Consider the following 26,964-nt stretch of genomic DNA (forward strand, 5'->3'; position numbering starts at 1 on the left):
TACTTCCGTGAAAATATGTTGACTGACAATTTCATGCCAACGAAGCAGCTCATCTTAAATCTCACGATGTGTTCCCATGCTGCCCACTAACAGACATACAAATGATAGCGAATACTGTATATGAAATAGCTTTAACAGCGACCAAAGTGACCAAGCCACTGGTGGGGCTGGTGGGCGCGTGGTGCCCTATCTGCCGGGCGCCCGGGACCGCTCTCCCTTCCTTTCTCGGTGGGGCCCCTGTCCTCATCGTGCCGGCACAGCATTTCCAGCACGACACCTCTGATCTTTATTGTGCATGCGAGACTGTGTCTGTCGAGCCCCCCCGCCCAAAAAAAAAAAAACGTTTTGAAAATATTAAAGCATCCCAGAACAGATTGTGTTTGACTTTAAAAGTACTGCTATAGCTTCAAACATGTGGTCAAACTTCAGAAAAAAGCTGTTCTTTGAACTATGTTACACTTTTTTTTTTTTTTTTTTAACTGCCTCAACCCCACAGAGACTTTTGGAAAACAGAAACCTTTACGCGATCATTTAAAGCAATTAGTATCTACTGAAAAGATGTTTTGCAGGAAGGCAACACTCGTGACTCCAGGGAGAGGTGAGCTCAAGCTTCTTGGTGAGACCGCACGGATTTAGGAGTGGAGCAAACGGAGATGACAGCCCTTGTACAATGATGTTCCCTTTCTGTAAATGGAACATGGAACGCGTTTCATGTTCGTATCAAGTCGAAATAAATGAGTTACACTACATTTAAAGTTGAAATGCTGCAAGCCATATACTGCATGCGTCTGATTTGAAAGGGGGGCTTGACAGATAAATTAAGCACATCTCATCCAAAGCTTTTTATTTTTTTTTATATGATCACTTGCATAAACATATCATTTCTGCCATCAATATGTCCTTGAACTTCTGGATTGTGACATAAAATTTGGGATTTACAAGTACTTCAGGGCAAGCGTTGCACTCTATAACGCAATTAAAGTGCCCCTTTTTGTCTCAGCCATCATTAGAAGTGGAAATAATTCCATATATTTGAAAGTACAACTTTTTTGCTGTTCCTTTTGAATAGTTTGAGCCTTTTTTTTTTGTGTGCCTTTGGTGCAACTTTGACAGCAGCCTCGACATGACAATATCAAAGCTAACCAGACTCTTGACACCACAACATGAACGCATCTCTTCGACGCATCCCAATTTATGGATCTTCCAACATCATCTACTTCACCGCAGGGTAAGTGTGCTGTGTGCACTGATTAAAACAAGACAAACTGTGAGCCACCAACTTAGTGGAGCGGTGCGGCAATGAGGAGGGAGAAACCATTCAATTTTGCTCTGATCCACGTGGCCTTTTTCCCTTCAATTCAGTGCGACAACAAAGTAACGTTCAAATCTTTTACGGGCTGATATATATATTTTTTCCCGCTAGGAGGAGGAGGACGTCTCACATTATCTGGAAAAGTAATTTCATTTTCCATTCTTTCAATTCCCTTAAGAATCGTTGCGCACACAGTAGCACTTAGTGGTGCAGTAATCATTTTTAGATTTTCTGGGCACTCCCCTATAATTCTGAGTTGCATCCTAGTAAAGGTGCTCAAAGCGAAAGCGACGGAGTTTTGTGAGGCTTTGGAGTTGTCTTTTTGTGAGAAACAATTGAGCTTTTTCAAATAACTAAAGCTGTAATCATGTAAATTTCCAAAAGCAACTCATTTCACTGAACATTTCCCCCCTAGTAATGTAATAGACTTGTAATTACATTGCATAATCTTGTTACATGCACAAGACCATGTCATATACCGCCCTGCAGTCCCATTATAGTAGCCTGGACGGCTCTTTGCGTCCTCTCTCGCTCCGCCCTCCCCTCTCTGTTTTCAGCACCTGTCTCCAATCAGCCTCATCACCACCGGTGTACAAAAGCCTGTTCCAGGAAATCCTCGTCAAAGTATTGTGGTCTCTCCTAGCGGCACCACGACCCACCGTACTCAAGTAAGCCAGTTAACTCCTCGTTCCCTTGTTAGCTCCTGTGTCTCCCCGTTCCCAGTGCTCCCCTGTGCTCCTGACCCACGTCATTCCTGCCACCAAGCCAGCCGCCTGTTCTGTTCACTGCCTGCCACCTGCGCACGCATGTCTGATATCTGGAGGAGAGAAACGCATGAACTGAGTGCAGCTGGGGCAGCAGCACAGTCGCATAGGAAGCGATCAGACATCTTGGGCAAGCGACGCAATGGCAAAGCAGCCAAGAAAGACTTCACTGTTCTTCACTTGACCTTTGTGACAACGTTACGTGTGATTCCACATCCAACCCTAAACTGTAAAAAAAAAATTACTTATGCAAATTGCAAACTGCATGTGAACAAAGCATCTAATATCGGTAGACGACGGAGGAAGTAAAACGCTTCAGTTCAGTCAGTTCAGAAAAAACATTGATCATGAAACGTGCAATGAAATATTTTTGTATATTAAGTGGAATGGTACATCAAAATTGAAATGACACTGCGGTCTTATAATTTGTAATACAACCAAAAATGTAAGAGGAAGAATACCCTTCAAAAGTCTCACAGAAACCACTAACGTTCACCGCTACTGCCAGACTAGCGAGATGCTATTATTAGCTGCTGTATCTCGATTTTCCGTTGACGAGATGTGTCATGCGTGTGTTTTAATGTTTTAATATTAGTGTGTGTAAATCATTCTGACACTTCGCTCAGCCGTTAAGAATGTCAAAATGTGACTTGAAACGTTTTACGAACGGCAGCACCATGGATTCCTTCAAACGGATTCATTGAATTGGATGATGGTCAATCCAATCCAATCTCCAGTTTCCAGTCCATAATTTGCCAATTGTTAGCATTTCAAGTATCTCAATGAGCAGCCTTTACGGGCTGTTGAAGAGTCACATCAAACCCAGAAGCCCAATATATTCCTAATATGTCTTATTGCCAAATGGTTTGCACTTTTCTGCTACTTTGAACTTCTAACTTTCTTTCTTTCGAAAGTCAAGATGAAAGCTTTGGACATTGAAACGTTGAGGTTGTTATTTTCAGACTGTCTGTCCCACTTTGCCATTGGGCCAAATGCGAGGGGAATTAGAAGATGCGCCATATATGGCGTTTTGATGGCAGCTGTCGCAACATCACAGGACTGATGACTTTAGCTCAAGTCGCTTCTAATTAGTGCTTTGACTGACTGGGTCACCAATGCACTTTTTTGAAACGAACATTATAGTGAATGTATGCCATACATAAAGTGTAGATTGAGTGTAGAAAATTCCTCTAAATACAAGCATACCAGAGCAAAGTGGGAGCTGAAATACCACAAGGTTATTTCAATATCCAACTGCTCTAAAATATGAACGCTCTCGTTCTAATCAGCTTTAATAATTGAAGAGGAGTAAATGGCCCTGGGCCTGCCATCAAATGAGCACATCTCAATTTTGGAGTCCCCTCCTCAAAATGATCCTTCAAAGCCTACAGCTACATGCCACTACAAAAAAGACAACACTCGATTTCAGTTCAGTTTAAACTCATGGTGTGACGACGTCAAGTCGACAAATGCGTCAAAGATCGGGAGCGGCACACTCGCAACCATCATTTTGAAAATGATTCGGTTTATAACCGGGCACTGTTGTCCAAACTAAATTCAATTACTGCACATGGTGTCACGTTGGTATATTTACATAGGGCTTAATACATTTATGTCCCTAAAAATGAAATGTCCCTAAAAAACAATTTCCCCTAAAATACCTGCTATTCTTACTCTCTGATCAGAGTACATCTTCTCGAGCTTCCAATGTTGACTGGGAAAAGCTTCGCCATCCAACAACCGGACACAGGATGGATGATGGAATTGAAACAAAGTCCCAAGATTGAAGCATTATCCGGCTTGCAAAGATAAAGCTGGACTCCATCTCTGGTGGCTTTGGGTCACGCTGCCTCAATTGATTTGGCAGAGGAGCACTTTTTTTTTTTTTTTCCCCCCCTACACAATTTTAAAAAGGTCCAACTTGATTACACCTTCTTCCCATGCGATTACATCTGTCTCTCACGGCTTTAAATGGATTTTGTGAGTTGGCTCCACTGACCTCTGCTCGGGAGACGTGTTCCTCACTAACGTTATCAATTAAAGAATCAGCAAAGTTGATAGCGTCTCACAGCTTTATCTGAAGGCGCAGCTATCCGCTGCATATGTCCGCATTTATGTCCCGCTGGTCTACTGGAGCTGGCCCATTTGGAGCATGGCTGTGACCGGTGATGAAGTGCCGTGAAAAGGTCTTTGCCCCCTCCTCAAATTCTTGTTTTCGTGCATAGTTTCATCATGTTAATGTTTAAGATCATCAGTCCAATGTAACTATCAGACAAAGATAACCCAAGTAAACATAACATTTTATTTACTAAGGGGAAAACAAACTATTCAAAGCTACCTGCCTCCCCACCTGAATTTTCAAACGGCGAAGGAGGAAACGGAAGCGAGGCCAGCGTGTGTGTGTGTCCGTGAGAAAAATGCCGACTCCTAACCGGTCCGCGGTGCAAAGAAGGTTGGGCACCACTGCTATGAAGGATTGTGGAGTGAGGTGCATCAGGAGCAGAATTGGATATCAATAGATTGTTGGATGCGTAGCTGCCTCACGCTTTAGCCACTCGTTTACTTCGTTAACAAATCCAGTTCAGCTCGGCCAATGATATTCTTTTGGCAGTACATCAAACTCATTTGAAACAGCATTTGAAAATATAACTATACTTGTATTATTATTATTATTATTTTTTAAACAAAACATGTTCTTTGTTGCCGGCACGGCGGAAGACCGGTTAGCACATCTGCCTCACAGTTCTGGGGACCGGGGTTCAAATCTCTGTGGAGTTTGCTTGTTCTCCCCGTGCCTGCGTGGGTTTTCTCCGGGAACTCTGCTTTCCTCCCACATCCCAAAAACATGCGCGGTAGGTTGATTGAAGACTCTAAATTGCCCGTAGGTGTGAATGTGAGTCCGAATGGTTGTTTGTTTGTATGTGCCCTTGCGATCGGCTGGCGACCGGTTCAGCGTGTACCCCGCCTCCCGCCCGAAGATAGCTGGCATAGGCTCCAGCAGCCCGCGACCCGCGTGAGGATAAGCAGTAAAGAAAATGGATGGATGGATGGATAGATGGATGTTCTTTGTTGTTAACTTTTCCAAAAGTGGATCGCGACGTTGGAACTATAGAAAATGCGGCTCCCGGGGTGATAACAGTTGAATTGCTGCCGTAAAATATCTCCACAAGGCTGACACGGCTTCTACTTCACCTGCCTGGAAGCAAAATGTCAGTCTGGTAAAGTGGAAGCAGTGTCGTAGTATCGCAGCATTTTTTCAATTGTTCTGAGTACAGATGGTCACTGATGGTGTCGTGGTCCACTCGCCTGACTTTGGTGCAGGCAGCGTGGGTTCAGTTCCCACTCAGTGATGGTGGGAATGCGAGTGCAAATGGTTGTCCGCGTCTATGTGTGCCCTGCGACTGACCGGCGACCAGTTCAGGGTGTAGCCCGCCTTTCGCCCGAAGTCAGGTGGGATAGGCTCCGGCGACACCATCCAGCATAAGCGGTGGTGAAAATGGATGGATGGATGAGTACAGATGCACAGTATCGGTACATCACTAGAGAGTAGAGAGCACTTTCCCACATAGTGTACATGCGATTATGGCAACTTCACGCAGCTGCGCTATCAGGAGGCTTGGCTAGAGGCGCTATGCTGCCAAGTTGTCCTATTTTCATGAATGTGATGTACTCCTCGATCCCACAAGGGACTTTGCAAATTTGGCACACATTCTTACGTGTGGATGAAATGAATGGATTTTGACTAGCAAAAGTCAAGTTACTGTGAGATGTCATCCTTTGCAGCCCCCGGAACATGACAGCTTGGATGGAATTTGATTGCATCCTGGCAGGCCGCCTGCTTGGACCAAGAAACCAACTGATTAGAATTTGGTTTTCAAAGGTCAATGTCAGTGTGGCCGCAAAGACGAGGAGGGCTTTTGGCCAAAACTTAGGAACAATAACATGATCCACAAATATGTTGAAGGACAAAATTGTGAAACTTGCAAAACGTCAAATGGTCTGATACAGTAAGTTCAATTCTGGCTTTACCGTATTTAACGTGCTGAACGAATACTTCTCTGTAAGCGTAACTCACAGCTGAGCATTGCAGCGGTCTGACACAAAACACTCAAAAAAAGAACTACGAACTAGTTCATGTTTGGAACGGCGAACATGAACTAGTTTGCGAAGAAAATGAACTTTCCCATCACTGCTCATAAGAACACTCGTCTTCAAGAGATGGCACGAAAGGCACGACCTCTCTCACCTGGAAGAAATTATTTTACTTGCCGTAAAGTAGGTGGTTCCATTTTTTTCATCCCAAGAGTCCATCATTTGCATTGAAATGTTCTCCAGTACCCTGTGGCTACTTTGGGTGATACGATAGCGGGTCATTAGCATTACCAAACGGTCTGAGACTGGGCTGGGCAAAATGCTTGTGGCGAATGAATTTGCCACACGACTGCTGCAAGGTGCCCGCATTTGATGCGGACCTCACAAAACCAGGGCCCAGCAGTCCCAGCCGGTTTCTCAAACTAGCGCCCCGTCCCCTTCTCTTTCATCTCTCTGCACGCTACACTTTCTCTTGATATCTTCATTCCCACACCGCACCACACCCCTCTGCTCTCCATTTCTAACTGTGTCACATAGCCTAAAGGATGTTGGAGATTTTTAGCGCATGAGTGAATTGCTAAAAATCATCAGGGTGTATGAGTTGCATAATTCAGACCATTGGTTTTGGGAGCGCACGTGTGAGATCCACAGCTATAACATAAAGTGCCACTGTATTATTATTATTATTATTATTATTGTGCATGCTTTTGGTAGCATTATAAGACCTTTTTTTTAAATTAAAGAAAAAAAGTTGGGGAGAAATTTTAGGATGAACCAGTTTCGAGGTGGCCATCCTGGGCTGAAACATTTCACGTAAATGGTAAAGAGACGTTCAGAACAATAAAGAGCCTCTGACAATACTTGTATTATATTTTATATTTTATATAAGATTTTCAAAGAAACATTGAAAATGAATTCGATGCACCGCCAAACGCTTATTCCCCGCCATGACGTCCGCTAGCCAGAGGCTGAGCTGCACTGTATTTGTTTGCAGTGTAAACTAGCGGCTAAAGTGCAAGGAAGCTACACTTCCTGTCGCTTACCTAAGCTAATACGTTCCATGTTCCATGTTCCTCCAACCCGACACCCCCGCCTGCTCTGCCGGGAAGCGACGCTCATCTGCCACTGACCTGCTCTTCATCCCAAACACCAAAATCTGGACCTTTGCTGGCGGAGGCTTCAGTGCCGCAGCCCGCCACCTCTCAATTAAAAATGATATCAAGGTGAGGATACAGTGGAGTGTGCGCGCGGGAGCATTTTGTTATGACAAGAGCTACACTTGATCTCACTTGCATTGATGGTGAGGGTGGCGCAAACCTTCTCCCCCTCGCCCTTTTTTGACTCACCCGTCTGATGGCGCACAGCAGCTTTCCGTAGCAGAACACGATCACCAACAACGGCACAACGAGGCAGAAGATAAACAGACAAATGATGTAAGACACGTTATTCGCCGTCTTGGCTTTCCAGTCCACAGAGCAGGTGGTCCCCGGACCTTCTGGACCATAGCGACTCCAGCCAAAAAGCGGCGGCAGGGTCCAGACGAGGGAATAGAGCCAAGAGAGGGCGATGCCCAGCCCGATCTTACAGTAGTTGGACGAGTCGGCCTCAGTGGGGGTCATCATGGTACTGTAGCGCTCATAGGAGAGGACAGCCAGAGAGATGAGCGAAACAATGCCTACAGTGAGATAATCAATATTTAGACGCATCATACACACCACTGTCAACAAATAGTTCAACAAAATACCACTTAATAGGGTGACTTGTGCCGCAAAGCAACATCGCAGTCCTTCACGTTAAAATAATAGCCTATCTGTCGTTGTGTTCATTGGAATTTTATGCATCCAAAGTACTCGTGGTATCGGCATCTGTGAGTACTCAATGAGTGAATACTTGGACTGGTCCTGGTCTGAGGAAAACAAACCCAAAAAATAGTATCGAACATCATATATTATTAACAATACACCCTAACGTAGGATTCCCAAATGCGCATTTTACTGCTTCATTGCAATTTCACTGCAATGCCGATCAAGTTGTGCAGCTATCTAATCTAATATGCATATCCGAAAAAAACAACAACAACAACAACACTGTGTTTATTATACAGGCATTGTAGGCAACATTCGGGTATTCATTGTTATATTTTAATGATAACAATTACCGGTACATATTATTTTCCATTGCATTTTATATTTTAAACTGGGTGACATGTTATCTTACATATTAAAGACAATGGTAAAAAGAATCCTATTCAATTTCTTTTGTAAACAACAACAACAAAAGAGGGGGGCGCCATATTGGCTCTGCACTTGATAGCAGCTGCTCTGCAAATCACAATATTCGAAGAACCGTCCGTCTTTGCTGCAGTCAAGAAAACCTTCAATGGTCACGACATCCTGTGACCTCTGTAAATCCCTTTTTCATTATTTTAGAGCCGTGGCCACCAGATGCTAAATCTACACCCTTGATTCCTTCGCTTGAGTAAGGTGCCATCTGACATTTGACAATCGCAAGACTATTTTCACAAGTGTGAAAGTAAACAATGGAATTCTATATTCTTTGTTGTCGAGGTGGTTGTTGTTGTTTTATTTTTCTTCGATGTATTTCTTTTTCTTCCTTCTTTCTATTTTCACACATTTGAGATCGGTTTGCATGGTGAAAAGACACATGCATGCTGTGGGGATCTTCTCCTCTTGTCCCTGTGTTCGCTGTTCCGGAATCTGTGGGGGCGGGACTTTGGGGGAGGGGGGAACCACTGGGGTGACCTCCCGGGGAGTATTGGTGGTGTGCTGGTGACTCGCCCATGTTCTGTGGTTGCCTTGCCTGGGTCCCCCGCTCTGGCCGCCGCCCCTGTCTCTCCTTGGGCCGAGCACTGCAGCCCCACGCGACACTCATATTTCATGTTTCATTGCTGAAGATAATGTCATGATTTACTTCTCTCGTCCTGTTCACAATTAGTGAACAATTAGTCTTTGGTCTTTGTTTCTCTCTCCTTTCTGGAAACTTTGTTCTGTTCGACTGATCAAGTCCGATTCTCAATAAACCTCAATTAGAATACTAAGAAACCACAGCGGAAGCTTCAAAACTCCACCGTGACACAGTAAAACTGTTCCGGCATGAAAGGGAGACAGATTTTCCATTCCGCTTAACCTAACAGCCGAACAGGACAAAAAAAAAAAAAAAAAAAGAATGATTTAGTGAGCAGATTTTTCAGTCCCCAGATATCGCAAATTGCAAAAGACAGCTGGCTTGTTTATGAGCTCACAAGCTCATGCTTGTGCTTCTGTTTGATGTGCTCTGATGGCAACAATTGGCCAACTTATTTCACTTGATTCATTTGCCTTGCAAAGCGGTCATCGGAGCCTTTCCCCCGTTTGTTCTCTCGCTGTAGTACATCAAAGATACGAGATCAAACTGCGCCTTCTGATATTCCGGCAGATTGTAACTTTAGGCAAAGGTCAAAGTTAAATGCTGCCCACTGCGTATAACAAATGTCGATTGTTTTTGTGAAACAGCAGAGTTTGCGACAAATTGATGGTCTGCCTGCGCTTTGATTTGTCGGGCGAGCGTTCTGATACGTCGGCGCAGAATGTTCCCATCCCCTGATGGCAAATAATGATCCTCCCGCTTGATCAATAGCGCCTTGCATTTGCATGTTTGGAATGTGTTGTATTTTGCTCCTGGCTGGTACCTTGCCACAATAGAGCCCAACGATGCCCGTTATGCTCCCACAAGAACCAGTATAGCAAGTACAACTGAACTTTGTTTGGGTTTAACCGGTCACTGCGCGACAGGACTTGAAAGCTGCGCACTGAATACAGTTTAACATGAGTTTGTTTCCGCTTAACTCTGCACAGTACACAATATGTATCTAATCTATAATCTTTATCATGATTATCCGTAATTATCTAGCAGCAATGAATAATGAATGATGAATAACTCAAACAGCGTGCCCCTTTCACATTTGAACTTTTGGACCAGGCTGCTCCAACAGTATTAGAGAGCACTAAAGTTGCTGATTTGGCCTCAAGTCAGCATGTTCAAATCTACGAATCTAAATGTAATCATTTTTTTTTTTTTTCAAGGAATGACATTTCCCTCGTTTTCTGTTGTTGTATGCCAGCACTGACTGCTTAAGGCGACGTGCTGTCACGTCATACTGAGCCCAACTTCACAGCATCCCAAATCAAAGGCACCAGCTTCATCTAATTTCCCCAAAAATCAAGCACATTGTACGCCGGGACAAAGACAAGGAAAGGATCTTTATTCGGCCCCGGCTGTGACGCCGCCCCGCGTCTCCGTCTTATGCGTGTGCTGGAACGCGTCGGGCTCTGGATCTCATCTCATCTCTGATACTGTGCATCAGACATAAAGACAGACTGAATCCAAAGCACGGGATTGCGCAATAGCCCGCGTCTTGCGATGCAAAACATAACACCGCTGTGATCCCGCTAGGCCAGCCTCCGTTCACATTTGTGTCTCCACTCTCTTTGACCTTTATGACGCTGCGTGATGTTCTTTGTTCTCTCGCCACGTGAAGCTCACTTTTCGCCATCATAACAAATTACACAACACAACCTGTGCCAGGTGTTGTGTCTCCGCAAAGCCCCTCTCGCTCTCCTCTCTGGACGGGGCGCATGCTCATCCATCTTTGTGCTCACATTATCGATATCTGGGCGAGTGTGTGTGCATGAAGGCAATCTGACTTCAGTATGCAGCAAGTGGGCTCGGCACTGTCTGCAAGGTTAACCCAGTGACGGTGAGCAGGAGTGCAACAGCATGCACGGACACGCAGCATTGATGGAATTGTCAAACAAGAGAGGCCACATCATCAGATGCGATCACGGCCAACGGGAAATACATTCTATGAAATAACAGGCGCGCATCCGTGGCCCCAAAAATGCCAGAGTTTGTGCTCCTGATCGAATAAGTTCAATCCGCCGCTCGACTGAATGATAAGAACGCTCGCTGTGAGAGAAACTCAAGACCATCGCAACCAAATCATCGCGGGACGAGAACACAACAGATCAAGACGACGAGCCGGTCGTTGGCAGCGATGCCCTTGAAACCGATTTCCGGCTTCCGACCACATCAATCACTTCAAAAGCGAGGAGAGGCTTTGTCAACGCTTAAGCCGGCGTGTTCCCAATTCGGTCTTTGACCTCACTGGTCCCTGTGCTGCCTTGATGAGCCCATTAGGGGATAAGTCATCCATAAGCAATGCAGATGCTAACGATGTCTCGGCGTTATCTCGTTCGACATACAGCTCCTGTCAGATGGTGTTCAATTGTCTCCTACGGAGGTTAATCAAACGCATCTTCAGTTTCGGTTTCTCAGCAGAGCGCTGGAGTTCGTGAGGTCGTGGCTACAATCCGGACATTCGGCCGCACGTTGGCTGGCTCGCTTTGCGATACGGTTGAAAATAAAGGAATCCCGTTCCGAATCCTCACAGAAAGGAAGGAATCGGAGTCGGCTTTCAATTTGAATTTGACAGATTCAAGAGCGGCTCGGGAGTCAAGGAAAATGTCAAAGTAGCCGAGTCGAGCACAACGGGTGAACGTTTCGGCGTTTCGCAAGTCAGGCAGCAGAGTGGCCAGTGACGGAGGAAACAAACCGAACTTAACGTTACGATGACTCACACTCGCCCGGCGTCGTCTTTCGTCTCGCAATTTGGGATGTGCGCGTTTCGCCCACTTAGTGTCGTCTTTTCACGGCTTTTGTGACGTTTGAAGCACGAGTTCACATCGGACTTCGGTGTCACAAATAGTTCAAGCCATGTTTTAAAAATCAGCTTTTTAACGGGCGCTCCTGCCAAAGATTTATGAGCCCTGTCACAAAAGTTTCGGCGGAGGAAAGTTACGATCGGCCAGCGCAGCTTATTGCGTATGCCCTCGATAAAGGCGACGTGCTTTCATTGTGAACTATTTCGACGTAGCGAGCGGGAATTTGGGCGGATGGACGGAGTCGTCCTGTGCTGGCACGAACGAGATAAATGAGGAAGAACAGCGCTGACAGATGCAGACGCTGACATGTTGCACTTCCAACAGTTGTGGGGATGGGTCTTTGTAATACAACACATTTCATAGCACAATTATTGATGATGTATTGGTCACTCACTCGTATTTGTCGTCTCGAAATGAAGACGATACAGTACGGAGTTATTTCCTCTCGGGCCCTCGCTCGGATTATTGACCGCATATTTTCTAACAAATGGCAAGATTGTTTTTAATGCTGACATTGTGCTGAAGAGTCAAGAAAGGAGTTGTTCCGTTGTTGAAATTTCAATTTCCAAACGGGGGAGGAGTTCAAATATGAAAGGGTTTATGGGGATAATCGGGACGTTACAAATCAATCAGCAAAGAGACTCGCTGTGCAATCCGCACGTGACTTGTCGCCCGACAAAACCTAATATTCTGTTTGCGTTTTTCAAATAAGATGACAGCAATGTTCCGGACCACTCCCGCAACAGGTGAAATCCGTCACATGGATATTTATGCATATTTTAAAGCTAATTGAACGTCCCCACACTCGTATTATAGATCTTCCCCACACACTTATGAACACTTTGTATACTCCAAAACACTTTTTCAACTCTTACACATTCAGCAATGCACAGTATCACTGTAATCAGTTCCTGTGTTCTTCCATCACAGTCTGGTTTGGTGCTGCTACAAAAAAGGACAAACTCCGACTGCAACGGACAATCAAAACTGCTGAAAGGATTGTCGGTACCCCCCTACCCACCCTTGAGGACTTGCACGCTGCCAGAACTAAGACAAGGGCGTGCAAAATCCTCTCGGACCCTCCCCACCCCGGTCACCAGCTCTTCCAGCTCCTTCCCTCAGGTAGGCGCTACCGATCAATGCAAACTAGAACTAGTAGACATTCCAACAGCTTCTTCCCTCTTGCGATCAACTTCTTAAACGGCTAACCTATAATTCCATTACAACAAGCTGGCAATTTTTTGACTTGAGTTCGTTGTCACATTTCTGTGGGGCCAATTATGTATTACTCGTGCACTCACTGTAGTTGTCTCGCCGTGCTGCACTATTTGCATATACTGGCCACTCATGCCAGAGTAGCATCTGCTCCATTTGCACACTGATTGAGGCGTATCCGTAACATTTGCACAACCAACGCTGTCCCAGATTATCGCACTACTCGTCACTTTAAACCGCATACACTCCTTGAAGTCTCAGCGCCCTTTGCACAATGGTCATTGCAGCGGACTATTGCGATATTAGTCATTCGAACTGCTCTAAGTGCTAGAGGACTCTGCATCTTTTTGCACAATTGTTTTTTGTTTTTTGTCAATGTCTTTATGTCTCCAAAGTGTTCGCTGTCAATTGACTGTCTGTTGTACTAGAGCGGCTCCAACTACCGGAGACAAATTCCTTGTGTGTTTTGGACATACTTGGCAAATAAAGATGATTCGGATTCTGATTCTGATTTGATTCCTTGCAACATGTGTTTTAATGACTTTTTCTTTACAGTTTTAATATTTTGGGCTGTCGCACACACACACACACACACACACACACACACACAGAAAAAGACAGTTTCGACTCATAATCCTGCGCCATGCGAATATGAAAGCAAAAAAAAGTCTGCAATACGCTCAATCCGCAATAGGTGGACGGCAAAGCAGCAAGGGACCGCTGTCATTAAATGGGTTCTTGTTTGCAGCTTTTCTACTGGCGCACCACACAGAAGCTTGTTTTCTTCCCAGCACCTCAGCCAATTTGTTTACGATCCCAGCAAAGGTGCACCAGGGTTCTTATCACAAAGAGTCCCGAGCGAGCATCTGTTGCCTCTCATCTGTTAGCGCACGATAACGTGGATTTAGCGGCCAATTGTGAGCTGAATCATCGCAGTCCGAAGAAGCCAAACAGGCCACTGATAAGCAAACACGCAACATGCAGTGCGGAACGAGGAGCCCTCCAATAGGAAGAATGCGCAAGACGTCCCGGCGCGGTGCGCAACTGCGGGCTCGATTATGATCACGATGAGCGGTCGTAGCAACAATTAAGTGCAATACAAAACGCTTTGCCGTTTCGTCCACTTTCTAAGAAGGCAACGTCATTTTTGGAGCTCGGCGGGCTCGCGATGGTGGCCGCAAGAAAAGTCGGTGGTGTCAATGCGCAAAGCTTTGATTCGGTGACTTACCGAAGAGCGAGTTGGCGAAGCCGTACCACACGCAGCCCTCGGCCCCGATCAGCCACCGTCCCTGCGTGCTGGCCGCGAAGCTGAACGGCGTGCCCAGCACGCACACCAGCAGGTCGCTGATGCAAATGTTCACCAGGAGCAAGTTGATCGGCGAGCGCAGGATCTTGTAGCGCCAGTAGAGCAGCAGCACCAGCGAGTTGTTGAGCAGTCCCAAAGCGCCGATGGAGCCCAAGCACACGGCCACGATCAGGTGGCCCGTCGGGGTGAGGCTGGAGCGCGCGGTGCCGCCCCCCGGGTCCGCGTGCCCTCCCGCGGCTCCGGCGTGCAGGGCGCCGTTCAGGCTGCTGATCTGCGCGCAGATGCTCGAGTCGGACAAGAGCATCGCGGCGGCGGCGGCGGCGCTGGATGCTAATTAGACGAGCACAATGGCGCCGCACTTGTTGGTGGCCTTTCTCTATGTGTGTGTGAGTGCACGCAATTCGCTTGGAAAAGAAAGTGGCATTGTTCGCTGGAGAACTTTATTTTCTTGTCACAACTTGTCCAAGTGTGTGAGAGGTGACTGGGGGGCGGGGGGGGGGGGGTTAAAGAAGCCCAAAGTTTGCAAAGGCTTAATTGGCGTGGCAGCGCGCGTGCACACTCGGGCTCGTGCTCCCTTCCCTCTCTGGCCGTGTTTAAATCAGAAGGCTGATGACGTCAGGGGCCGAGAGGGGGGAGAGGGCACCAATCAGACCCTCCTCCTCCTCCTCCTCCTCCTCAAGATCCGCTCAACGAACAGCTGGGTGCAGCCAAAAGTCCTCACAGCGACTGCATACTCGCCGGTGGCGCGCTTGTAGAAAATGTTGCTTTATCGTCTTTGCGTTATGCACGACCAAACAAACAACAAAATGACTTCATGAACTGAATCAAGAAATCATCAATCATCTTTGCGCGCCAGAAGCTGGTCGTTTTTACATTGACACAAGTCATTCGCTATCCGTCATTGTTGTATCGAGAACCTACACCAAAAAAAAAAAAAAAAAAATGGATGGGGAAGATCTTGCTATTCTGAAGCTGTTGCGTCATCGTCGTGCTGCTGCAAGATGTCAACAAATCCATCGATCCAAATCTTAACTTGAACTTTACCTGTGGAGGATGAAAAAACTAACAAGACTACTTGTTAAAGTAAGGAGTCAAAAGTACAGGTAACGTTTGCAAAATGTTGGGAGTCAAAGTACAAGTAAAACAAAAAAATCATCATCACAAAAATAAGCACTCAAGTCAAGTACAAATACCTGAAAAATCTAGTAAAGTCCAAAGTATTTGTACTATGTCGTCATCATTTTGTGAGCTGGAGACAGAACTGCTTTGAAACGCTGAAGGAACATTTGGGTTTCGGGAGCTGCTCCGTGCAGAGTCCCACTTGTCTGCAAAACCTCTGCAAGGACAGAGAAACGCATTATCGTGAACGGGATGACTGATGGGTTCGCCGTCCCTCCAGATCGAGGCCGTCCAATCTTTTGGGACTCGACGCGACGCCGGGGAAATGGACAAACTCGTGGTGTGGAAGCAAATTAACGAGTCACTGCACATCATTGTGTGTGCTTTCTTTTGCATTACAATTCCAATGACAACGTAGTCAAATTATCCAAAGTTCTATCTGCCACACCTGCCTTGAGTTCAGTTCAAAATGAACTCTGCTGTTCACGACTTGGCCCACACAGCTGCTGAGCTCAAGAAGTGCGGCAAATGTCTTGACAACTTCATATATAATTTGCTTCTCAGACGGAAAATAAGGTGAGTCAAAGTAACGCTCGCACCGGGCAAAGCAATTGTATTATTTTGTCGGGTGCTTTTGGTTTGGTGGATTACTGTTGAGGGATTTTAACATTATTACATTATGTCAGCACAGAAAATCGAATACAGGCAAAAGGGTGGTCTGCTGCGAGAAACCAAATCACATTGTGAGCGTTGCACCTGGTGAAAAATGTCCAAAGCACACTCAAGTCGCTCCTTAAATTACAACTAGTAAAGTTATAGCTTTCAAAATCAGCAGGTGCCATTCTGTCAACATTTTCATGTTAGTTTTTGACTGCCTTTTGTTCTCCGTGATGACTAGAAATGCATAATTCTTTCTTTCATATTTTTGGGGGGCCGCAATCATATCGTTGCTGTTTTGTGTTTCCAGTTGTCTTTTGTTTTGGTCAACATTTATGAGTTGATGAGTTATCGTGTGGTCAGTAGCGTCATTTCTAGCATTGAAGTGGCAACTGTAACACTTTCAACAGTCTAAGTTATACGAGCTGTCCCCGACAGCACGGTGGGAGACCGGGTAGCACATCTGCCTCACAGTTCTGAGGACCGGGGTTCAATCCCCGGCCCCGCCTGTGTGGAGTTTGCATGTTCTCCCCGTGCCTGCGTGGCTTTTTTCCGGGCGCTCCGGTTTAATCCCACATCCCAAAAACAGGCATGCTAGGTTCATTGACAACTCTAAATTGCCCGTAGGTGTGAATGTGAATGGTTGTTCCTCTGTATGTGCCCTGCGATTGGCGGGCGACCAGTTCGGGGTGTATCCCGCCTCTCGCCTGGAGATAGCTGGGCTAGGCGCCAGCACGCCCGCAACCCGCGTGAGGAGACGCGGTACAGAAAATGGATGGATGGATGGATGGATAGCTGCCCGCGAAACCCCCCGAATGGCTGCTCCACCCACTTTTGGGTGAGAATCACTCATGTGTACAAAGAACATTTTATGGCTTTCGCTTAAATGACTTTTTAATTTCGAGGGGAAAAACGCATGAACTCTTTTTAATTAGGAAGCCCTTGAATATTTCTTTTTTTCCCCCCAGAACATCCTTATAAAACAATCATGAATGGTAATGTTCATACAGAAGACATGAGGACCACAGGTGCAAACCATCAAAAGTGGACACTCGTTTCCATCGCAGCAGTTATATTATCGGTTTCTCTGTTTAGTCAGCGCAGAAAATTCTAACACGGGTCACCAAAGAAAGCAGTGAGGCGCTGGTTCAAGATGTCAACCACTATTTGACAATTAAAAGTGGGCCGGCGGGATCGAAAGCTGACATTTGGTGTCGGAGTGTCCTTCTGAATTAGGCGCAACTTTGTAAAAGCAACGTTACAGAGTCAAATGGGGAAAGCCTCTCCAAAGTCTGTAGGAATCGCTGCCCACCGAATAGCACCCTCGATGCGCTGGAGCAAGGTAATTACCCGGGAAAAATCTTCCGCGACATTTACTCTGACAACATCTTCTCCATATTCGGTCCTAATTGGCTTGAATTAAGACACTCAGGTTCTGTGGTGAAGATCACCTGCATTTCATCATCTCAGTGGGACTGGGCGCTTGGTATTTTGCCACATTTCAAGGTCAACTCGCTGTTTACATCAGGGACCATGTTGAGATACAGACACGGATGTCACGGAAGCAGAGGGACGCTTGGAAATGTGACTGGAAATGTTGTTCACTTGTGTTCTTTCTAATCTGCTCTTACTATTGCCAGGCCAACTCACGTTCCACCATTAATCGACCAAGCAAGAAATTGCAATTCGACCAAAAATAAATGTATTATGTACTTTCCAAACAAACTGAGAGTGTGGTGTTTGCTCGTTCTCCACGTGCTTGCTCCCACATTCCAAAACATGCTGCGAAGTAGCGGAGACGTGTCCTCGGGTCCCCACGGTCTCCGACGGGCACCGGAGACGTCACGGACACGTCGCGCAGACGTCGAGACTTGGAAATGTCTCCAAAACCTCTCCGAAGTAATCAAACGTGTTTGAATTCAGCGCTACTCCCTGACGTCTCCAGGAGCAGGCCCGGCGGGGACTCCGCTCACCGTCGGGTGGCCGACTCGTCTCCAGGCCACTGAGACGGTCGGGCCCTTCACATTCAGTGAAGACTCGAAACGGTCCATGAGTTTGTTGTTTAGATTATATTCAGTTTTTAGTCTCGCTATTGTGGTGTATTCTTAATTGTAGCTTATTTTGGACATTCTCACAGTACAGTTTAGTGTGTGTAAAGAGTGAGCGCTTGAACTACGCGGCCTTTGAAAGAGAGTAATTGCTTTCTAGGGACAGTTTGCTTGCCCGGCAGGTTCTTCCCCCCTGCTGTTTGCAGGACAATACGTCCGCTAGGTAAGCTCGGAGGCGAGCCGTTAACGTTGTAATATCAAAGAACGGTCACCATTGGGTATAGCGGGCAAGCCCCCGCCCTAGACATCCATTTTCCGAGCCGCTCGTCCTGGCGCCGGTCGCGGGCGTGCTGGAGAAAAGCCGCGCGGGCACGGGGAGAACATGCAAACTCCACAGAGGCCAAGGCGGATTTGAACCCGCGACCTCAGACGTGCTAACCGGTCGGACACCCTGCCGCCCACCCTAGACATTTCGGCACCAAATGACCTCGCAGGGCTACGGTCGATTTGTGGGCAGAGAGAGCCACGTGGCCAAAAGTGACACCAACGATAGCTAAAGGAGAGTAGCTTGCCATTCAAAGCAACTCAGAGCGCCAATCGGCCCTAGGGGCGGTCCTTCAGAGTACGCGCCTTCATAAGCTTGCGCATTTCAGGCGGGCTTTTAGCGAATCTGAATTTGCAAACAGCTGTTCTTTTCAATAAATCAAATGGAGCCCAAATGCCTGTGTCTCGAAGTTTTCTTCGATCCTGCTCGATGGAAATTCATGACATTATCCTGTGCGCCTTGTTTGTGTCTTGTCTTGCTGGTTAGCTTTTTTGTGTCCACCTGTTCTTGGTTGGTTTCTCGGATGTGTGCGACATGAGGATCTCCGATTCCAGCCGTTTACGACGCGGTTACTCGAGCGTTAGCGTCCGCTCGATGCTCCTAGCGTGACGCTGTGTTACGCGTGACGCCTGACACCTCACCACCTGTGCGACTGTTAAAATCTCTCTCGGTTGGTGCCTTACGACTCACCAAGCTAACCTTCTTCTGATCGTTCCGCGATTCATGTCGCGTTTCCTGTCTGTTACGTGAGTTTATTCCCCATGTTTGTTTGTTACTTTGCGTCTTGTTTTTGGGGGGACTTTGTTAAATGGGTGTTTTGAGTTTTACATTTGACCTTTTTTGCCCTTTTCTCAAATAAATGCCTTTAATTGAGATCACTCGGTTGGGTCCACCTTTTGCCTCTTCCATGAAAATGCGATTTTGACACATTTGACGATCCATCCTCTTGCATTTTCTGCAGCGCTTGTCCTCATTAGGGTGGAGGGGTGCTGGAGCCTATCTCAGCTGCCACTGGACGACATGTGGAGTAGACCCTGGCGTGGAACAATGTTTGCGTTTCATGCTTTTCCCCAAAGCGGTGCCCAACATTAAAATGAAAGCCATGCAAAACATTTCCCCAAAATGTCGTATGCACGTGCCATATAACCCGAGAAATCACGATGACATCTCAGGTAAGTGTCCCCCACACACGAAGTTTCCTGCTTTGTGCAAGAGGGAAGCTTACCCCGCGACTTCGCTCGCGCCCCTTCCGTCTCCGCTGCCCTCTTCCTCCGACAGTGACCTTGGAAGAGTGGCCGCTGCAGCTCTGCAACTTAATAAGCCCGAGGCATTGAGGAAAGCTTAGATGAATTGTGACACGGCGGATCATATAGATTTATTGTCCGCAGGTCCGAAACGAAGGTCCGCCGCATCCCCTCGTTTATCTGGCCACGTGCGTCACTTGAGCTCCGTGTTTTCAAAGCTTTACTCACAGCCTGTCAAGGCATGATACATGAGCAGAAAATATATCTCGGAGGACTGCTGAGGAAGCGCCCGTGAGCACTTTGCGAGAGGCCACGCAGGCCACTCACGACGCAGCACACCACCTTGTTCCGGACAGACACCTGTCAAATTAGCTCTGTGTCCCTGCAGATGTGTTCTCAAGTCCACAGCGGACCATAACACCATGAAGACCATCTCCAAATCAACACCGTGGGCATTTTGGGGATGGGCTGTTTATTTCCACGGGACATTTTCATCTCATTTGATCTGTAACGGTAAAGACACGGCCCAGGGAATTTCCTTTTGAATTGTATCGGGCCTCGTGGCGGTGCTGTCCCAGGAAGGAGAAAAAGGGGGCAAGTCAGCGACGCAACAGTCGCCCGCCCCAAAAATATTTCAGAACCCGACGAGAACTGCTGGCTCTCCGGTGGCGCCGCCCGCAGCCGTACAGACGGACGTTCCTCCTGCACATTCACACCTACGGGCAATTTAGAGTTGTCAATCGACCTAGCATGCATGTTTTTTGTGATGTGGGAGGAAACCGGAGTGCCCGTAGAAAACCCACGCGGGTACAGAGAGAACATGCAAACTCCGCACAGGCGGGGCCGGGGGTTGAACCCCGGTCCTCAGAACTGTGAGGGAGACGCTCAAATGTGCATTTATTTATTTATTCTTTTTGTGCTCTGTGCTCCATCATCTTTGCTGCGCTGCACATGCGCATCTTGCATGTTCATGGGAGATGAACCGGCCAACGCGGTTTGATACTCCCACGACCCCCTGCGTCGTCACACATGGTCCAATTTAATCAAGTAACCCTTAATCTATTTCAATTAAAAGTGCGTTAAAAAAATAAAAACGCGTGATAAAGTCCATCAAAAGAGCTTAAATCCAATGCGCCGTTTAGTAGTATCGATACAATCGATTGGTTACCTTTGAAAAGGATTTGAAATCGATTTACATCATGCAAATTTACCTAGCACATATCGATATAGTTGGATCGCAGGGGTATGTATTGATACAGCCATATAGTGAATGGATTAGACCCCTACACATTAGTGAGAAGATACAAGTCCCTTGATTTGAGGATATGTTTTTGAATCACCTTCAAGCAGCAAAAGACACAATATACATGAATGGCACGGGTTTCGTTGAAATGAAACGCCCGAAGGAGAATTTGAGCAACTCCGCGGCTCATCGGGAAATCTTGCAAGCAGGAGCATGTCGCTCAGCTCCTTTCGCACTGGAGCAATGTCCCTCCTGACAATTGTCATTTGACCGCCATTACTCTTTGTCATGGAAAATATGAAGGGAGACGCCACATGAGCGAAAGAAGAAACGTGCTGCGAGGGCTCTTTCGGTTGGTGCCAGCAGACATCAACATCAACGGCAGTTTTCAAAGTGACAAGCTGACTAAGCGGAAATCGTGTATCAACGCGGTGCAGTTATTCATCATTTTCCCTCAAGGAGCTCCTTTGTCACTCCGTAAACATGACAGTTATTAGAGAGCATGAAATAACAGAGGGGACTGCTCTGTTATTTGGCAGGGGCGAAATGAATGATTTGTCAAGAGAGGTGTGAATCTAACTGGGCGCTGAGATTAGCAGTCCTACGATTTGTTGTTGAAGGTCATCAACAAAATCTTTCAGAGGGTCCTTTTAATGCCTTTCTAATGGAGCACTGTGCACATAGTCTTCATCAAGTCACAGTTTCCAATGCAGATTTCAATAGTCATGCACTGTTATTCGAGCCATGACTAAGAATCCATTCAAGCTGTAAACTGGAGTCAAATTACAACTGTATATATTTGTCCATTATTCATTCATGTGATCATACAAACTGTCTTATGGAATCTTTTCAGCAGTGCAAAGGTCACACAACTAATAACCGAACCCACTTGAACTGATCCCTTTCAAGGAAGAAAAAAGCCACATAGACAGAATTCAAAATTCGGCTGTACTTCCTGGCTGTTTCACCCTGTAAAGTCATTTTGGTGTTTTTTTTCCTGTCTTTTCCCTAAATACATGACACGTTTGAAGTGCTGAAAATGTGCAAAGATTGAGAACAATTTCACGCACAGATGATGACAGAGATCCTGACTTGTAAACTTGAATTTCCTCCAGCCAATGCGTACTTCTGAGTTAACTTCTTTTGCCCTTTATAGAGGATATTTAGAGCCTTTTCAATTATACCAAACGTGAAGGGATGGGGCTTTGCGACCTAATATTTTTTCTCTCTGGTCGTCAGGGGGATATAGCATTAAACTGTTTTTCACCACCTCAGTTTTCCGGATTGTAAATATATTGAAATATATTTATCTGGTGTTTTGGCACTTGTGAATGTTTAATACGCATGTATTGGCATGCGGCAGGAAGCACCTTGAATTCAAATCCGAAACCTCAGAACTGTGAGGCACACGTGCTAACCGCTAGCTCATCCTGCTGCAGAGATTGATAAATGCTGTACATAGAAAGCTAGCTAGAGACGAGGTTGATCCTGTTTACGTTACGTATTACATGTATTCCATTACTCCCCAAGCCTGAAAACACGTGATCAGAAATGGATTTAGTGAATAATATATATAAAATCCTCTCTGTGTGTCCTAATATGAGTTTTATTGTTATCTACTCAGTTAGCTTGTTAAGAGAAGAATAGACGCAAGCAGCATCGGAAGCACGGACTTGACGATACGAGAATATCGTCAAAGTAGAACTACCCACCCTGTGATCATGCTTGCGCCATAATGATCCATTTTTCAGTTTTGGTTCAAATCAATCTTGGCATTCCAAAATAAGCCCGTCACCATGACACCCAGCGCAAAACATCCCCATTTGATTCATCCTACCGAAATAACAATTTGCAGGCCGGGCAGGTTTTCCTTTATTTTTGGTCACAGTGGCTTCTTATGTCTATCCATTGGTGACAGAAACATTATGTTTCCAGATCTGCTCATTCCAACTTCAGAATGCAATATCTTGGAAAGGCCTTGGGGAGATTTGTAGAAGATTGAACTCGAATGTATCACCACTATCTTTTAAGTAAACCGTAGGCCTTGTGCAACTGACTGGCAGAGTCCTAAAATTATTCTTCACGCGTCTCATTGATCACCACGTTTGCCTAACTTCATTTGCTTCCCCATCCTTTTTTCAGCGTTCCATTTTTCTCGTGTTCTCTCGTTGCTCCACACATCAGCCCTCTTAGTTCTCATCCATCTTTCTTTCCTCTTTATGTTCCTCTCACCGATTCCATTGCCGAGATCCACTCCGCTCTGCAGAGTCATTTGGTAGCTAGTGAGTCCTGGGCCAAATCTGTCACTGTGGACGTACTAGCAAGCAACACAAGTGATTTCCCACAGGGAAAAAAAGACACTTCTAATCACATCCTCAGGGACACAAAGAGACATCGGGCGAATGTGAAGAATAATGAACCAAGTGGCTTAGTGTGAAAAGAGAGGCAAGACCATTAGATAAATACATGGGAATACAAGCAAGGTGTAATACATTTGGATATCATTCCAGTCAATTAATCAATTGTGGGAACCGGGATCACATCTTTCAAGTGTTGGGGTTTGATTGGGCAAACTGTCGGCTTGCTCATTGTATTCACACAAGGTGGAGCACAGTCAGACACGAGGTCTCCATTGAACAAATCGCTTTCCAAACTGGGTCGGTCTGAGGACTTCACCAAGCCATTGTGCGAGGTCCACAGGGTGCAGTGAGGCGATGCACGATGTCTGCCCGCTGAATGCATCGGCGGGAACCCGACAATCACCTTGGAGGATTCCGCTGGGACCTGTAAAACAGCGCTTTGTCTACTTGATGAGTTGTTGGGCAGAAAAGAGTTGAGAGCCCCAGCTGGGCAATGTCTCGATTGGTATATAATAAGAACTCAACTTGAATTGACGGTGGCGGTGCTGGTGGAGGTATATTATTTATACCTGCTGTGTATCATTTATACAGAGAGCATTTGTGTAAATCAGTGGCGGGCGGTGCATTTTTGGACCTGGACGTTCCGGGGGACTTGCAGTATGTGACCTAATCCGCCCCTTAATACCACCACTGACATAAAAACAGGCACGGTGGACGACTGGTTATAGCGTCAGCCTCACAGTTCTGAGGACCGGGGTTCAATCCCCGGCCCCGCCTGTGTGGAGTTCGCATGTTCTCCCCGTGCCTGCGTGGGTTTTCTCCGGGCACTCCGCTTTCCTCCCACATCCCAACAACATGCGTGATAGGTTAATTGACGGCTCTTAAATTGCTCGCAAGTGTGAATGTGAGTGCGAATGGTTGTTTGTTTATGTGTGCCCTGCGATTGGCTGGCAACCGGTTCAGGGTGTGCCCCGCCTCCCGCCCGATGATAGCTGGGAAAGGCTCCAGCGCTCCCGCGACCCTTGTGAGGAGAAGCGGCTCAGAAAATGGATGGATGGATGGATGGATGGATGGATGGATGGTGAGGCGCATGCGTGGTGGGTGGTGCGCCTCCGGCACTAGCGCCCTCTATTTACAAGTGAGGGTGTTGCTCGGACAGATGACACACTTGAGCGAGGAGTTTCATTTCTGCTCTCGCCACGTGCATGACATCAATCCAGGCTGTTGTGGACAATGTGTGTGTTGCTTTGTTTGAAGGGAGGGCCGACCTCCCCTGTCGACAAGTGCGTGGCTTTATGAAGACTTATGACACGCTGCCCTTCCTGATCAAGAGATTTCAGGTGAAGAGATGGATGGAAATGTTCCCGATGCAGCCGTCTGACAGCCCTGATGAGGTGTCCTCTGTGACACGATCAGACGTGGCTTCGCATCGGTACGTTTGAAGCACCACTAATAGGTAAACGTCACACTTCAAGCCACGGCCAAGCAATGTCATGTTGACAAGTCACATTACTCTCACGGTTATTTCTTCGTTACTGTACCTAAGTTGCTTTTTCAGGTATCTGCGCTTTACTTGAGAGAGAGTTTTACTTTTACTGTTCCAATTCCAATGAAGTTGGGACGTTGTGTTAAACATAAATAAAAACAGAATACAATGATTTGCAAATCATGTTCGACTTATATTTAATTGAATACACTACAAAGACAAGATATTTAAAGTTCAAACTGATAAACTTGTTTGTTTTTAGCAAATATTCGTGGCACCCACCTGTTCCCAATGAGCCTGTTCACCTGTGGGATGAGCTTTCCTCAACTTTCTCACTCTTTTTTGCCACCTGTCCCAGCTTTTTTGGAACGTGTTGTCGTCAACATGAAGCAGTCGCCCAACCACCCTGCTTTCCGGGTACTACCGGTGACTGCTTGGTGCACGCTGTAGCGAGCCTCGGTAGTCCTCTTTGCGTCCGATATCAACGCATTTGAAGTCGCTCCATCATCACCTTCATGGCACCGAATACGTTACATTTCTTACATGAATCGTTATCGCGAGGGGAGAGATGGGAAAGCCATGCTTAGCGAGTTATCGTGACATGGAGTCGCGAAACACCGAAATAAGTGATTTGGTGATACAGTACACTTGTTGGAACCGCGTTTTCACAGAGAGGAACCAACTTTGAACAAGAAATTAACGGGCAAATGAATACGTCTCTGGCCGCAACCGCACACAGGGGCCCGGTTGAACCGGAAATGAATTAGTACCTCGCTGCACACGTGACCTGAGGACGGGGGCGTGGTTAAAAGATAAGCATGAACTCATGTTACAAATGGTTACATTTGCAATGTTGCAGTAGCAAGAGTGGATAGAGGAAATATAAATGCAATCTATTATCTAAATAGCATGCCGGAGAAGGCATCTGTACAGAAAGTACATTCCACAAAATATAAATCTTTTTCATACATTTAGCACATTTGAATTCAATCAAGGCGGCACGGTGGCCGACTGGTTAGAGCGTCAGCCTCACAGTTCTGAGGACCCGGGTTCAATCCCCGGCCCCGCCTGTGTGGAGTTTGCATGTTCTCCCCGTGCCTGCGTGGGTTTTCTCCGGGCACTCCGGTTTCCTCCCACATCCCAAAAACATGCATGAATTGGAGACTCTAAATTGCCCGTAGGCATGACTGTGAGTGCGAATGGTTGTTTGTTCCTATGTGCCCTGCGATTGGCTGGCAACCAGTTCAGGGTGTACCCCGCCTCCTGCCCGATGACAGCTGGGATAGGCTCCAGCACGCCCGCGACCCTAGTGAGGAGAAGCGGCTCAGAAAATGGATGGATGGATGGAATTCAATCAACAAAGTGTCAAAATGATTACTGTGGGCCGTAATCACGCCAAAACAAGAACATGAACTCATTCTTTCGATACATAACATTACTTGTTCAATAGGTCAAAATCTGCCTCTCTATATGCAGTAAAGTGTTTTAAAATTCAGTGTAGAAACCCATAAAACTAGACAGTGATTTAGTTCTTTGTGGCACTTTTATTCAAATGAAATGATGCAACGGAGGTTATTATCATCAGTCCAGCCCAGCGCAGGGCGGACGCAGCGGGACATCCGAAGGTCAGACCGCAGGTGCCAACTATCAACTCTGTCTTAAGTATCGCATTCTCATTCTAATGTGTTCCGTGCGAGCAAGCGGTAGGAAATGTAATCTCCATCATGTGTACATTTGCCAACTCGAGCCGCAAACTCATCAAGGGCACAATTTGGGTGTGACAATGTGATCGCATAGTATTTACATGACAATGCTGCAAGAAGATGAAAAGGCACCAGCACTGGCAAATTAATCCGGGTCAGGAAATGGATCGAACAGGTGCAGGCAGACCCAAATGAAAATGTTGTTTGTTTGTGTTTGTTGCTTCTTCCTCTCAGAGGCTCTTCTTGTTTGTGGAAATTGGGGCTCAGGCGGAACAAATTTTGCAGCTCGAGACATTGAGCACCACTTGGGTCATTCGGGCCCACAACCCTCGTGCGCTTGCTGAGCTTTGTTTCAGGTCTGCTGATACCG

At 46.4% G+C, this 26,964-nt stretch overlaps 1 protein-coding gene across 2 annotated transcripts in view; it reads right to left on the reverse strand.

Moving 5' to 3' along the window:
* Positions 1-14,888, reverse strand: part of LOC133489347 (opsin-3-like) — a 30,108-nt gene extending 15,220 nt beyond the window's left edge. For both annotated transcript variants that reach the window (XM_061798353.1, XM_061798354.1), the window contains exons 1-2: positions 14,332-14,888; positions 7,515-7,843 (exon numbers count right to left, since the gene is read on the reverse strand). In XM_061798353.1, the coding sequence (XP_061654337.1) occupies positions 7,515-7,843; positions 14,332-14,713 (711 nt within the window). In that variant the 5' untranslated portion in view covers positions 14,714-14,888. The remainder of the gene's footprint in view (positions 1-7,514; positions 7,844-14,331) is intronic.
* Positions 14,889-26,964: the final 12,076 nt, after the last annotated feature.

The sequence above is a fragment of the Phyllopteryx taeniolatus genome, chromosome 14, assembly GCF_024500385.1.
Source record: "Phyllopteryx taeniolatus isolate TA_2022b chromosome 14, UOR_Ptae_1.2, whole genome shotgun sequence".
Taxonomy (NCBI): Eukaryota; Metazoa; Chordata; class Actinopteri; order Syngnathiformes; family Syngnathidae; genus Phyllopteryx; species Phyllopteryx taeniolatus.